The 14,178-nt window shown below is 38.4% G+C and overlaps 1 protein-coding gene across 10 annotated transcripts in view; it reads left to right on the top strand.

Annotated features, from left to right (window-relative positions):
- BRCA1 (BRCA1 DNA repair associated) overlaps positions 1-14,178 on the top strand; it is a 59,181-nt gene that overhangs the window by 16,701 nt on the left and 28,302 nt on the right. For 4 of the 10 annotated variants that reach the window (XM_086687403.1, XM_086687405.1, XM_086687402.1 and 1 more), the window contains exons 4-11: positions 1,539-1,616; positions 2,591-2,679; positions 3,249-3,388; positions 4,573-4,678; positions 5,651-5,696; positions 7,319-7,395; positions 8,010-11,447; positions 11,845-11,933. In XM_086687403.1, the coding sequence (XP_086543529.1) occupies positions 1,539-1,616; positions 2,591-2,679; positions 3,249-3,388; positions 4,573-4,678; positions 5,651-5,696; positions 7,319-7,395; positions 8,010-11,447; positions 11,845-11,933 (4,063 nt within the window). The remainder of the gene's footprint in view (positions 1-1,538; positions 1,617-2,590; positions 2,680-3,248; positions 3,389-4,572; positions 4,679-5,650; positions 5,697-7,318; positions 7,396-8,009; positions 11,448-11,844; positions 11,934-14,178) is intronic. The other 6 variants (XM_086687406.1, XM_086687404.1, XM_025917667.2 and 3 more) reach the window with 3 other exon arrangements.

Raw genomic sequence — 14,178 nt, 5'->3', positions numbered from 1 at the left:
TGTGTACAGGTTTTGTGTGGACTTATGTTTTCATTTCCCCAGGGAAGAAACCTACAAGTAGAGTTGCAGAGTCCTATGGTAACTCTTTAATGTTTTAAGGAATTGCCAAACTTTTCCAAAGTGGCTGCCTTGTTTTCTATTCCCACCAGCAATGAATGAGGATTTGAGTTTCTCCACATCTTCTGCAGTACTTTTTTTTGAGTATAGTCATCCTAGTGGACGTCAAGTAGCATCTCATTGTGGCTTTGATTTGCATTCTCCTAATGGCTAATAATATTGAACATCTTTTCATGTGCTTATTGACCGTTTGTATATCTCCTTTGGAGATAATGTCTATTCAAATCCTTTGCCAATTTTTCAGTTGGGTTGTTTCTGTGTTTATTATTGAGTTGTAAGAGTTCTTTGTATATCCTGAATACAAGTCTCTTAACAGATAAAAGATTTGCAAATATTTTCTCCCATTTTGTGAATTGGCCTTTCACTTTCTTCATGGTATTTGTAGCACAAAAGTTTTTAAGTTTCATACAGTCCAGTGTATCTGGACATTTTCTTTGTTTATTTGTGTATTTAAGAAATCATTGCTGGGACGTGCGGGTGGCTCATTCGCCTGGGTGGCTTAGATCTCATGGTTGTGAGATCGAGTCCTGTGTCAGGCTTCACACCCAGTGTGGAGCCTGCTTAAGATTCTCTCTCTCTCTCTCTCTCTCTCTCTCTCTCTCTCTTTCTCTCTCTTTCTCTCTTTCACCTTCTCTCCCCCTCAGCCCCTCCCCTGCTCACATGCACAAGCTCACTCTCGTGCTCTTTCTCTCTCAAAAAAAGAAAGAAATCATTGCTTAACCCAAGGTCATAAAGATTTATAGTTTTAGTTCTCACATTTAATTCTGTGATCCATTTGAATTAATTTTTTTGTATTATATATTAGGAATTTAGCTTCTTCTTTTTGCATGTGAATATTTAGTTGTCCTAGCACTATTTGTTGGTATTTGTTGACTGTTTTTTTTTTTTTCTATTTAATTGTCTTGGTGAAAATCATTGTTGAAAATCAATTGACCTTAGCTACATGGGTTTTTCTGTACTCTCAATTCTGTTTCATCGATGTATATGTCTGTCCTTATGCCAACATCACACTGTCTTGATTTACTATAGCTTTGTAGCGATGTGCTGAGTTTTTAAACTAATTATAATTGTTTTAAACTATTTACCACTTATATCTAATTATGCAGCATGATATAATTATGAATATATCACTAAATATGCCATATTAACTTCTTAATATGTTTTATTTGATCATAACAGCAAGCCATATGCATGTAAGTTCAGTTTTCATAGATCGTTGCTTATGTAGTTTGGTTTTCTGCTTATGCAGCATCTAAAAACAATTAAAGAAAGCCATTGGTTGTAATTCACCTGCATTACCTTGAAAATGGCTCTTAAGGGCAGTGGTGAGATTATCTTTTCATGGCTGTTTGCCTTTTGAGTACTCTCTGTACAAAAAAAAAGTAACTTGAAGTGTTCTTTTCATTCCTTATAATTTATAGATTTTGTATGCTGAAACTTCTCAACCAGAGGAAAGGGCCTTCACAGTGTCCTTTGTGTAAGAATGATATAACCAAAAGGTATCTGATTTGGGTAGTGATGGGAGGTTGGATGAAACAACAGTAGGGAAAAGTAGAAATTCCTTAATAATATATTGGTGTTCCTGTCAAACTATTCATCACTAGAAAAATGTACAAATGGATATTCAGCTGACAGAATAAATTATTTCGAAAGTCATTTTCTTGAAAGTTGTATTGTATATCTGTCTTATAAAGGTATTAGGAATTCATTGCCTCTTTCTAATGCTTCTGAATGGCACAAGAACTTGTAGTCTTATCTAAAGTGGGACTATATCATTTTGCCCTCATTGTCTCCTGGTCCTGCTTTTATTTTTCTTGCATTTGTTTCCACTTAATTATTTACGCACACACAGTGTGTTTACATATTGTGGGTCCCTCTGGTCAGAATGTAAGTTCTTTTGGGGCACTGGCTTTTTCTGTCTCAGTCAACACTGTTTTTTCAGTGTTTGGCACATAGTAGTCACAGAGATATTTAAACAAATAAATGAATTATATTGCCCTACAACTTTCCTAAACCAAAATCTCTCTTCGGACATTATCATCTGTGCTTTTGAAATAACGTCATCATCATTTCACAGAAATCCTTGAAAGCTCAAATTAGGAGGTTGAGTGGATGAGGTTCAAGTGTTAAGAATGGGAAGTTCTCTATGCAGTAGACTTATATCTACTATGTATTCAGAGTACTATTATTTTAGATAGCTATAGGCTTTTGATAGGCTTGAATGGCCAAAAGAGAGAGAGAGAGAGAGAGAGAGAGAGAGAGAGAGAAAAGAACAACCGATACTGCTATATACCTTCTGATGTGGGTGATGTTTGGTTATACTGTAATGTCACTAATAGCTGTATTCTCTGAATATAATTTTTCTACTGTTGCTACATTTACTTTATTTGTTTACATGTCTTTCCTTATTTTAGTGTCCTTTAAAAGTTGATCATCCTTTGCTGAGTATGTTTCTCAATCAATTTAATTTCAGAAGCCTACAGGAAAGTACAAGATTTAGTCAACTTGTTGAAGAGCTGTTGAACATCATTCATGCTTTTGAGCTTGACACAGGATTGCAGTGTAAGTGTTGCATAGCCCTAGGGGCCAGTTCTCAAGTGGTTGTCCATTAAAACTCGGGAAGTTTTCACAATTATTTTCTGTGAATAAGCAGTAAGATCTTTTGGTCTAGGTTAACTTTAAATCTTTATCTGTTGATTTATTTTTTAAATTATTCCCACTGGTCTCACCCTTATTTTATAGGTTCTGAGATGTACATTTTTCACATTTCACATCTCCCAAATTGGGAGCAATTTACCACCTGTGGTGTGTTAGTGCTTAATGTAATGTGTTTCCTAAGTGGTACAGAAAATAATGGTGCATCTTGCATTGTTGGCATCTTAGATTTAGGGAAATATGGTATTAATAGGTAAATTTGTTAGTATTGAGGTAGGGAAAAAAGATTAGAAATAACTTTGACAGTCTGTGTGTTTCCTAGGAGTAGAATTTCCAGAGTTGATTAAAAAAATGAGAGGTAGTCTTTAATGCATTGTCTTAACAAAACAGTATACACAGAATTTCTCTTGGTTCTTTGATACAATTACTATATTTTTTCTAACTACAAAAATAACATTTTCCTTTCTAATTCACAGTTGCAAACAGCTATAACTTTTCAAAAAAGGAAAATAACTCTCCTGAGCATCTGAAGGAGGAGGTTTCTATTATCCAAAGTATGGGCTATCGAAACCGTGCTAAAAGACTTCGACAGAGTGAACCTGAAAACCCTAACTTGGTAAAGCCATTTTCATTTATTCTAGTAACATCTGTTTATTGAGCATTGTGAATTAGTGAAGGTGCTAGATGCTTATGGATTTACATAAAAAGTCAGTAAACAAGGTAAGATGGTAAATTAAGTGGTTGATCAAGAGTTAGAAGAGCCAAGAGAAGGTCTTTATACCTAGTGTGGGCAAGAGAGACCTTCTGGGCCCTTCCCCTGCTTTAGTGCTTTATCCATTCTGATGCTAGTCTAAATTAGCCGCAAGGTCACTGATGGTTTTAAGTTTTAAACTTGCTAGTTTTTATTTTTTCTAATATTTATTTATTTATTTTGAGAGAGAGAAAGAGAATGGGGCAGAGGGAGAGGGAGAGAGGGAATCCCAAGCAGGCTGTGCTCTAACAGCGCAGAGCCTACACGGGGCTTAATCTCACAAATCAGGGGATCATGACCTGAGCCAAAACTGAGTCAGACGCTTAACCGACTGAACTACCCAGGCACCCTACTCACTAGTTTTTAAAATAACCATCTTACAGTAATTCTCCAGGCATGAGGAAGTATGTCCTAATTTGTTTCCTTTGAAAAGTTGCCTGGAAAAAAAAATCAGTTTTTACCATTTGAAAATTACTTCAATTTAAAAGATGCAATTGTCAGAGAAAATGCAGTGATTTGCTCTGTTGTTGATTGTATATGAATGAATAATGCAGATCTTAAAGTAATAGTTCTCATGGTACCAGCATTCATTTTTCAGTAGATGTTTAAGGACTCAAAAAGAAGGAAACCTTCATCAGAATTATGTTGGAGTTTTAAATATTCTTACCCATTCTGAATGTTCTTAGGATTGCTGGGTTTTTATTCATAACCCTGTTATCAGATATGATTGGGGATGTGTACTAAATGAAGTTCATTCCCTTTCTATGCTATAATATAAAGTATTAGATTCAAAATCTGTTTTTCTTTACTTCAAAAAATCACATAGATAAAACATTCAGTTTAGAGAAGTTTAAAACAACAGAGAGAGGAAAAAATACTCAAACCACACATAACTCGTACATTTTGATGTGCAATTTGCCAAGTGTTTTTTCCAGGTGTCAAATGTTAGCTAATTATGATCGTCTATTTTGTCCATGGCCTGGAGTTTCTCTTTAAAAAAAGAAACACAGGACTGGCCAACAAATAGTTGATCATTCTTTACTGCTTAGCAGGAAACCAGTCTTAGTGTCCAACTCTCTAACTTTGGAATTGTGAGATCTCTGAGGACAAAGCAGCAGATACAACCACAGAATAAGTCTGTCTACATTGACTTGGGTAAGAGACACAGATTTTGTAAATTTAGAATAATAGTTGCTGGATTATTTGTCTTATAGTTATACCAAATCCTCATAATTTGTACAATGGCAGGGAGCTTTGGAAAGTGAAAATAAAATATCATTATTTTTCCAGCCTTATGGTGTGTTCTAAATAATGTAAAAGATGCAGCTCTCACCTTGAAGACTCTTATTTTATAAAAAGAGCAAAAGGAAGGCTGTCTAGCATGTGTAAATATGCTTTGGAAGGATGGACAGTAGGGATAAGAAATAACCTAATGGGATGGCCACAGCATTTAGAGGGATCCAAGATACATTGTACTAGGCTAGGAAGACTTTTAAGAAGCCAAGCTCAGTTCAAACAGGTCTCTGATTGTCTTATCTTTTAGAACGTTTTTATAATTGGAAAGAAAGACCGGTCGTCTTTGGGCTCCCAAACACCACTGTATGTTTACCATCACACTTAGGAGATTCTCTTGAAATTACTTGTAAATCTTTTCTCGTCTTAGGATCATAAGTTCCAAGACAACAGATGTTGTGTCATAAAAATAAACAAAATAACTATAATAGTGAATATTTAGGACCACTTATGTGGTCTAGGCACTGTTGGGCTTTATTTGTATAACTCATTTAAAATGCATGACAAACTTCTGAGGTTGTTAATATTATTATACTTATTTTACACATGAGGAAATAAAGGCACACAGAGGTGAAGACATTTTGCCAAGATAACAAAACTAGCAAGGGGCAGAGCTGTGATTCAACCTTAGGAATTCTGGTGTCAGATCCTGTGTTTGTAACTACGTCTCTGTGTTGGCTGCCATATGTATCATTGTGCCTGAAAATTTTGTGTATAGTGAGTGTGCAGTAATATTTCTTGAATGAATATCTGTTTTGCAACAAGTACATTTATTGAGTTTAGCCCTTTTAATAAAAATCCTTTTATTGATTGGTCATCTGGGGAATTTTTTAGGATCTGATTCTTCTGAAGATACAGTGAATAAGGCAAGTTATTTCAGGTGAGTTGAAGAGAGCCTTTGTCTATGAAGCCGGCATTTTTGTATTTAATTAGTATTAAGGATTGGTGTTTCGGTTAGGATCATAGCATTGGAATAGACCTTGATGGTTATTTGTTTTTATAGCTGAGAAAGCCTATCTTAGTAGAGTCTAAAAGAGTTTAAAATAACAGAACTCCAGTCAAACTTGCTTCCAGCCCATGGTCATGTCTAACTTAGTTCCTTGAACAGTAGTATTGACACAGTGGTAATTTTGGCTCATGAAAATACTAAAGGACTTAATTTTCAATTCTTTTTCTCTTCCTTAATTCCATCTATCCCTCAAGCTTTGTCTACATCAATTCTACAGTAATCTACAAGCCACCCCAATTGGGTTACCTGTCAAATTACTTTCCTTAGGAATTATTGCCTGACTCTAAGATCTGTGGTGGCTTTGGTGATCTATGGTGATTGTCATTGCCAATCAGATCTTGTTTACGAATGACTTTTTCCTAATCTCTCAGTTGGGAGGAAATGATTTTTAGTTGGAAAAGAAGCACAGAGGCAGTGTTGCATTCTATTGGAGTGTCTACTCCATCCCAGTGCTCTCTTTGTTTAAATATCTTTGCTCTTGCGTTCTCAATAAGATACACTTAAAAAAAAAATTTTTTTTTAACATTTATTCTTTTTTTTTTTTTTAATTTTTTTTTCAACGTTTTTATTTATTTTTGGGACAGAGAGAGACAGAGCGTGAACGGGGGAGGGGCAGAGAGAGAGGGAGACACAGAATCGGAAACAGGCTCCAGGCTCTGAGCCATCAGCCCAGAGCCTGATGCGGGGCTCGAACTCCCGGACCGCGAGATCGTGACCTGGCTGAAGTTGGACGCTTAACCGACTGCGCCACCCAGGCGCCCCCTTTTTTTTTTTTTTAACGTTTATTTATTTTTGAGACAGAGAGAGACAGAGCGTGAACGGGGGAGGGGCAGAGAGAGAGGGAGACACAGAATCCGAAGCAGGCTCCAGGCTCTGAGCCATCAGCCCAGAGCCCAACGTGGGGCTCGAACTCACGGACTGTGAGATCATGACCTGAGTTGAAGTAGGACGCTTAACCGACTGAGCCACCCAGGCGCCCCTATTCATTTTTTTTGAGACAGAGCACCAGCAAGGGAGGGGCAGAATGAGATGGAGACACAGAATCTGTAGCAGGCTCCAGGCTCTGAGCTGTCAGCACAGAGCCCGACACAGGGCTTGAACTTGAGAACCATGAGATCATGACCTGAGCCAAAGTCGGCCACCCAGGTGCCCCTCATTAACATATACTTTTAAATTTCATTGGGTATTTTTCTCTACCATCTTTTGACTGTTGTTCGGCTACCATTTAAATTTTGGTTCTCTTTTGCACATCCGTAAAGCAATGTATCTACACTACTCTGATTTTTGTGAATGTGTTTCCTTCTTTAGTCGTTGACCATTTCACTATGACTGGAAGTTACTAAAGGAGAGAGAAAATTTCAGAAAGTGAATTAAATTGATCAGCTTATTGCAATAGTACCTAGAGGAGCTAAAATACTTGATCTTGCTCATTTGACAACTCTGTGAGCATGTAACTAGCATTTCGCATTAAGGCTTCTATCTCTTCTCTATAGTGTGGGAGATGACGAATTGTTAGGAATCACCCCTCAAGGAGCCAGAGCTGAAGCCAGTTTGAATCCTGCAAAAAAGGGTAATGACAAGTCTTCCCAACTTAATGGGCAATGAAGAGAGAATGGGTGGATTCAGTACTGTAATTAGATTATTCTGAAGACCATTTGGGACATTTATAATTCACAACATCTCTTGGCAGAGTTAGAATATCTTTCTTTTTCAAATGTCATGGTACAGCCTGATCTATTTCAATGACACTAGACTGATGTGATTATAATAGTAGCCTGTGTAACTGATTGTTGCCTTTTACTTTTAATTGATATGTTTATATTTCATCTTTTGTATACTGGTATTTAAATAGAGTATGAATCTGAAGATAGAGCACTGTATGTCTGATGCCCAGTCTGCTTTAAGTTCATTGTCAGAGGTTACAGAAATAGGAGGTATGTTTTATGAATAAGGGGAATTCTGAAATTAAAATTTTAACTATCTTGAGTGGAAATAAGGAGAATCTAGATAAATAGAAATTCTGGGAAAGGGCATGAGCTACATCTTCAGTATATTTGGTGGTTTATGAGGTTAGTTTCTCTAAAAATAGCCAGTTGCTTTATTTCTACCCTGCAAGTTGTATGAAGGACATTATTTTTTCATGATAATTCAGTTTTTAAGCACCTTGTTTTTGTATACTTTCAGCCTCTTGTGAATTTTCTGAGGACATAACAAATATTGAACATCGTCAACCCAGTAATAAAGATTTGACCGCCACTGAGAAGCATGCAACTGAAAAGCATCCAGAAAAGTATCAGGGTATTTCTGTTTCAAACTTGCATGTGGAGCCATGTGCCACAAATACTCATGCCAGCTCATTACAGCATGAGAACAGCAGTTTATTACTCACTAAAGGCAGAATGAATGTAGAAAAGGCTGAATTCTGTAATGAAAGCAAACAGCCTGGCGTAGCAAGGAGCCAACAGAGCAGATGGGCTGAAAGTAAGGAAACATGTAATGATAGGCAGACTCCCAGCACAGAGAAAAAGGTAGTTCTGAATGCTGATCCCCTGTGTAGGAGAAAACTGAGTAAGCAGAAATCTCCATGCTCTGACAGTCCTAGAGATTCCCAAGATGTACCTTGGATAACACTGAATAGTAGCATACAGAAAGTTAATGAGTGGTTTTCCAGAAGTGATGAAATGTTAACTTCTGATGACTCACATGATGGGGGATCTGAATCGAATCCTGGAGTAGCTGGTGCAGTAGAAGTTCCAAATGTAGTGGATGGATATTCTGGTTCTTCTGAGAAAATAGACTTAATGGCCAGTGATCCTCATGATGCTTTGGTATGTGAAAGTGAAAGAGTCCACACCAAACCAGTAGAGAGTAATATTGAAGATAAAATATTTGGGAAAACCTATCGGAGGAAGGCAAGCCTTCCTAACTTGAGCCACACAAGTGAAGATCTCATTATAGGAGCATGTGCTATAGAACCTCAGATAACGCAAGCCCATCCCCTCACAAATAAAACAAAGCGTAAAAGCAGATCTACAGCAGGCCTTCATCCTGAGGATTTTATCAAGAAAGTAGATTTGGCCATTGTTCAAAAGACTCCTGAAAAGCTAATTGAGGGAACCGATCGAATAGGGCAAAACGGTCATGTGATGAATATAACAAATAATGGTCCTGAGAATGGGACAAAAGGTGATTATGTTCAGAAAGAGAAAAATTCTAAGCCAACAGAATCATTGGAAAAAGAATCTGCTTTTAGAACCAAAGCTGAACCAATAAGCAGCAATATAAGTAATATGGAATCAGAATTAAATAGCCACAGTTCAAGGGCACCTAAGGAGAACAGGCTGAGGAGGAAGTCCTCTACCAGGCACATGCGTGCGCTGGAATTAGTAGTCAATAGAAATCCAAGCCCACCTGATCATACCGAACTACAGATTGATAGTTGTTCTAGCAGTGAAGAGATGGTGAAAAGAAAAAGTTCGGAACAAATGCTAGTCAGACACAGCAAAACACTTCAACTCATGGAAAATAAAGAACCTGCACCTGGAGCCAAGAAACGTAACAAGCCAAGTAAACAAATAAATAAAAGACTTGCCAGTAACACTTTTCCAGAGCTAAATTTAACAAACATACTTGGGGTTTTTACTAACTGTTCAAGTTCTAATACACTTCAAGAGTTTGTCAACCCTGGCATTCAAAGAGAAGAACTAGAAGAGAGCCGAGGAACGATTCACGTGTCTGATAGGACCAGAGATCCCAAAGCGCTGGTATCGAGTGGAGGAAGAAGTTTGCAAACTGAAAGATCTGTAGAGAGTACCAGTATTTCATTGGTACCTGATGCCGATTATGGCACTCAGGATAGTATCTCATTACTGGAAGCTGACACCCTAGGGAAGGCAAAAACAGCACCAAATCAACGTGTGAGTCTGTGTGCAGCAATTGAAAACCCCAAGGAAGCTATCCATGGTTGTTCCAAAGATACTAGAAATGGCACAGAGAGTTTTACAGATCCTCTGAGACGTGAAGATAACCATACTCAGGAGACAAGTATAGAAATGGAAGAGAATGAACTTGATACGCAGTGTTTATACAATACGTTCAAGGTTTCAAAACGTCAGTCATTTGCTCTGTTTTCAAATCCAGGAAATCCAGAAAAGGAATGTGCTACAATCTGGGCCCGTTCCACGTCCTTAAGGAAACAAAGTCCAAAAGTCACTCTTGAATATGAACAAAAAGAAGAAAATCAGGGAAAGAAACAGTCTGAAATCAAGCACGTGCAGGCAGTCCGTGCAACTGCAGGCTTTTCTGCAGTCAGTCAGAAAGTGGAGAAGCCAGGTGATTATGCCAAATGTAGCATAAAAGGAGTCCCTGGGCTCTGTCAGTCATCTCAGTTCAGAGGCAATGAAACTGAACTCTTTATTGCAAATAACCATGACATTTCAAAAAACCCTTATCATATACCACCACTTTCTCCCATCAGATCATCTGTTAATGCTGTATGTAAGAAAAACCTGTCAGAGGAAAAGTTTGAGCAGCGTTCAATGTCACCTGAAAGAGCAGTGGGAAATGAGAGCGTCATTCAAAGTACAGTGAGCACAATTAGCCAAAATAACATTAGAGAAAACACTTTTAAAGAAGTTAGCTCAAGCAGTGTTAATGAAGTAGGTTCCAGTGCTAATGAAGTAGGCTCTAGCATTAATGAAGTAGGTTCCAGTGGTGAAAACATTCAAACAGAACTGGGTAGAAACCGAGGACCTAAGTTAAGTGCTATGCTCAGGTTAGGTCTTATGCAACCTGAAGTCTATGAGCAAAGTCTTCCTATAAGTAATTGTAAATGTCCAGAAATGAAAAGGCAAGGAGAAAATGAAGGAGTAGTTCAGTCTGTTAATGCAGATTTTTCTCCATGTCTAATTTCCGATAATGTAGAACAACCTATGGAAAGTAGCCGTGCTTCTCAGGTTTGTTCTGAGACACCCAATGACCTATTAAATGGTGATGAAATAAAGGGAAAAATCAGCTTTGCTGAAAGTGCTAAGGAAAGATCTGCTGTTTTTGGCAAGAGTGTCCAGAAAGGAGAATTCAGAAGGAGCCCTAGCCCTTTACACCATACACATCTGGCTCAGGGTCACCAAACAGAGACCAGGAAGTTAGAGTCCTCAGAAGAGAACATGTCTAGTGAAGAGGAAGAGCTTCCCTGCTTCCAACACTTACTATTTGGTAAAGTAACCAGTGTACCTTCTCAGTCTATCAGCCATAATGCCATTGCCACGGAGGGTCTGTCTAAGAAAACAGAGGTGAACCTAGAATCATTGAAGGATAGCTTACATGACTGCAGTAACCAGGTAACATCAGCAAAGGAGTCCCAGGAACATCACCTTAGTGAGGAAGCGAGGTGTTCCGGTAGCTTATTTTCTTCACAGTGCAGTGCATCGGAAGACTCGGCTGTTAATACAAACACCCAGGATCCTTTCTTGATGTTTGATCCTCCTTCCAAACAAGTGAGGCATCAGTCCGAAAATGTGGACGTTCTGAGTGATGAGGAGTTGGTTTCATATGATGATGAAAGGGAACCTGGCCTGGAAGAGGATAATCACGAAGAAGAGCAGAGTGTGGATTCAAACTTAGGTATTGGAACCAGGTTTTTGTGTTTGCCACCATCTGTAATATAGAAATGAGCTAAATGTTGATGCCTTTTGGGAGAGTACATTTTACAAGTTTACAAGTGCAACTAAAGTAACTGCTTCTTAAACTTTATACATGTTCCTCCTTAGGTGCCTTTCCTTAAAAGTCCTTTACCCAGCTAGAACATCTTCTCTGTTTGAATGAGATATAATTGTTGGGGGACTTGTTTCTAGTTTTCATTGTTATGATTTCCAGCAGGAAATCCAGGTGTCCCAAAACAAGGAATGTAATCATTTTGCATGACATGAAAGTGAAATTTGTCCCACCAATGGGAAGAGAAGGATACGAGTTGCAGTATGTGCTGTTTTCACATCTGAAGCTATTTTTATCATCATTTAAGGTGAAGCGGCATCTGAGTACGAGAGTGAAACAAGCCTCTCTGAAGACTGTTCAGGGGTGTCCTCTCAGAGTGATATTTTAACCACTCAGGTAAAAAGCCTATGTGGATGTGTGTGTGTTGTGTCCTCTGTGTTCAGTAGCATGCACCCAGGCACCCCACGTTCTGACATTTGCTTTATCATGCTTTAGAATTAATGGTATAACAGTTGTATGTGGTACCTTGTCTCCTCAGAGTAAGTGGTAAGCACCTGAACGGAACTCAGGCTGCGTTTTATTTCACACACACACACACACACACACACACACACACCCACCCACCCACCCATCTGGTTGACTGTGAATACTACATCCTGAATTTAATGAATAAGCTAAACCTTCAAAAGCAATTTTCCCTAGGGGCGCCTGGGTGGCTCAGTCGGTTAAGTGACTGACCTTGGTTCAGGTTATGATCTCACAGTTCGTGAGTTTGAGCCCCATGTCAGGTTGTGTGCTGACAGCTCAGAGCCTGGAGCCTGCTTCAGATTCTGTGTCTCCCTCTCTCTCTACCTCTCCCCTACTCACTCTGTCTCTCTCTCTCTCTCTGTCGAAAATAAATATTTTTTAAAAATATTTTTTAAAAAAAGCAATTTTCCCTATAGCAAAAATATCTATGAAGACACTACTGTATTAAAGAGAGGCGTTTGTTTGTTCTTGTTTCCAAATTGGAGCCCACAGAGTTCTCGTTCTGTTAGAGATGATCTAGCCTGTTGTTGTTTTGTGGAGATTTCTTTTTGTTCTTTCTTTTTAAATCTGCTAGTTGTTCTTTGGTGCCTGTAAGTCCTCTTTTTTCTTTGAAAAAGAAAGTAACACAATTTTACTTCCTGTATCTCGTGGCCAAGACCAATATTGTGGTTACTTATGAAGGGAATAGGAGCGTTGTCCTATCTATAACATTTGGTAACATGAATGTTTCAGTACTACAGGCAGAACAGTCTCCTTGAAAAAGTACTCTCTATCACAGTATTTAAAGATTAACACCCATCATAAATAAATAAATAAATAAATAAATAAATAAATAAAGATTAACACCACCATCTTCACTGAACAGCTAATAGTAGTTGCCCTTGGAGTGGGGAAACAGACTGGGAGAAGGGGAGGAAGCCTTATTCTCTGAATGTTCTTTTGTGCCTTGAATTTTATGCCATATGCTTACATTAATTATTTAAAAGATTAAATTCTATGGGTTACCCAGGAATAATTACTATTAACTATTCATGCATATTCTTCCATTTTCCTGTGTATGCACAAAGATAGGTGTACTCCTTATCTTTAAAAAATACATAATACTCCATGGGGCGCCCAGGTGGCTCAGTCGGTTGGGCATCTGACTTCAACTCAGGTCATGATCTCACGGTTTGTGAGTTCAAGCCCCGCGTCGGGCTCTGTGCTGACAGCTCAGAGCCTGGAGCCTGCTTCGGATTCTGTGTCTCCCTCTCTGCCGCATCCCCATTCATGCTCTGTCTCTCTCTGTCTTAAAAATAAATAAAAATATTTAAAAAATTTTTAAAATACATAAATACATAATACTCCACTGTAATGTTTTTTTCTTTCGATGTCATTCAGTTTTCCTCAGTGATTCTTTTTTTTTTTTTTAATGTTTATTTGTTTTTGAGAGAGACAGAGACAGAGTGTGATGGGGGAGGGGCAGAAAGAGAGGGAGGCACAGAATCTGAAGCAGACTCCAGGCTCTGAACTGTCAACACAGAGCCTGACATGGGGTTTGAACCCACGAACTATGAAATCATGACCTGAACCAAAGTCAGAGGCTTAACCAACTGAGCCACCCAGGTGCCCCTCAATGACTCATTTTTGATTACTATATAGTATTCTGTCCTTTGGGTAAGCCGTGATTTATTTGGCCTATTAATGAATATGAGGGTTTCAAAGTAAGAGACCCAGTTTGCTGTTATGTACAGCACTATAGTAGTATCTTGATAGTAGCTAAAGATTTGCCCGCATCCCCAATGATTTCCTTAATATAAATTCCTACAACTGAAATTTTTCGTTTTTGATACATATTGTTAAATTGTTCTTCAGAAAGATTGAACAAATCCATACTCTTGCAGCCCCTGTGGTACTTGATGGTTCTCACTTCCCTGCACCTTTGCTAACACCAGGTGGTATCCAGTTTTAAAATCTTCTAATTCTTGACATTGCTGTGAGGGCTGTAGAAAGAGAGGGCTGGTCTTCTGCCCGTTTTCTGTACAGAGCAGATCCCTCTAGGACTGAAACCTGCTGGAGTCAGGAAGAAATCTTTGAGACAGTGGCCTGTTCAGTCTGTTCGTACCTGAGTTGT

The sequence above is a fragment of the Puma concolor genome, chromosome E1 (assembly GCF_028749965.1).
Source record: "Puma concolor isolate L17-30 chromosome E1, mPumCon1.1.hap2, whole genome shotgun sequence".
Classification (NCBI taxonomy): Eukaryota; Metazoa; Chordata; class Mammalia; order Carnivora; family Felidae; genus Puma; species Puma concolor.
Note: the sequence above shows the minus strand (reverse complement) of the source record. Positions and strands in the feature narration are given on the sequence as shown.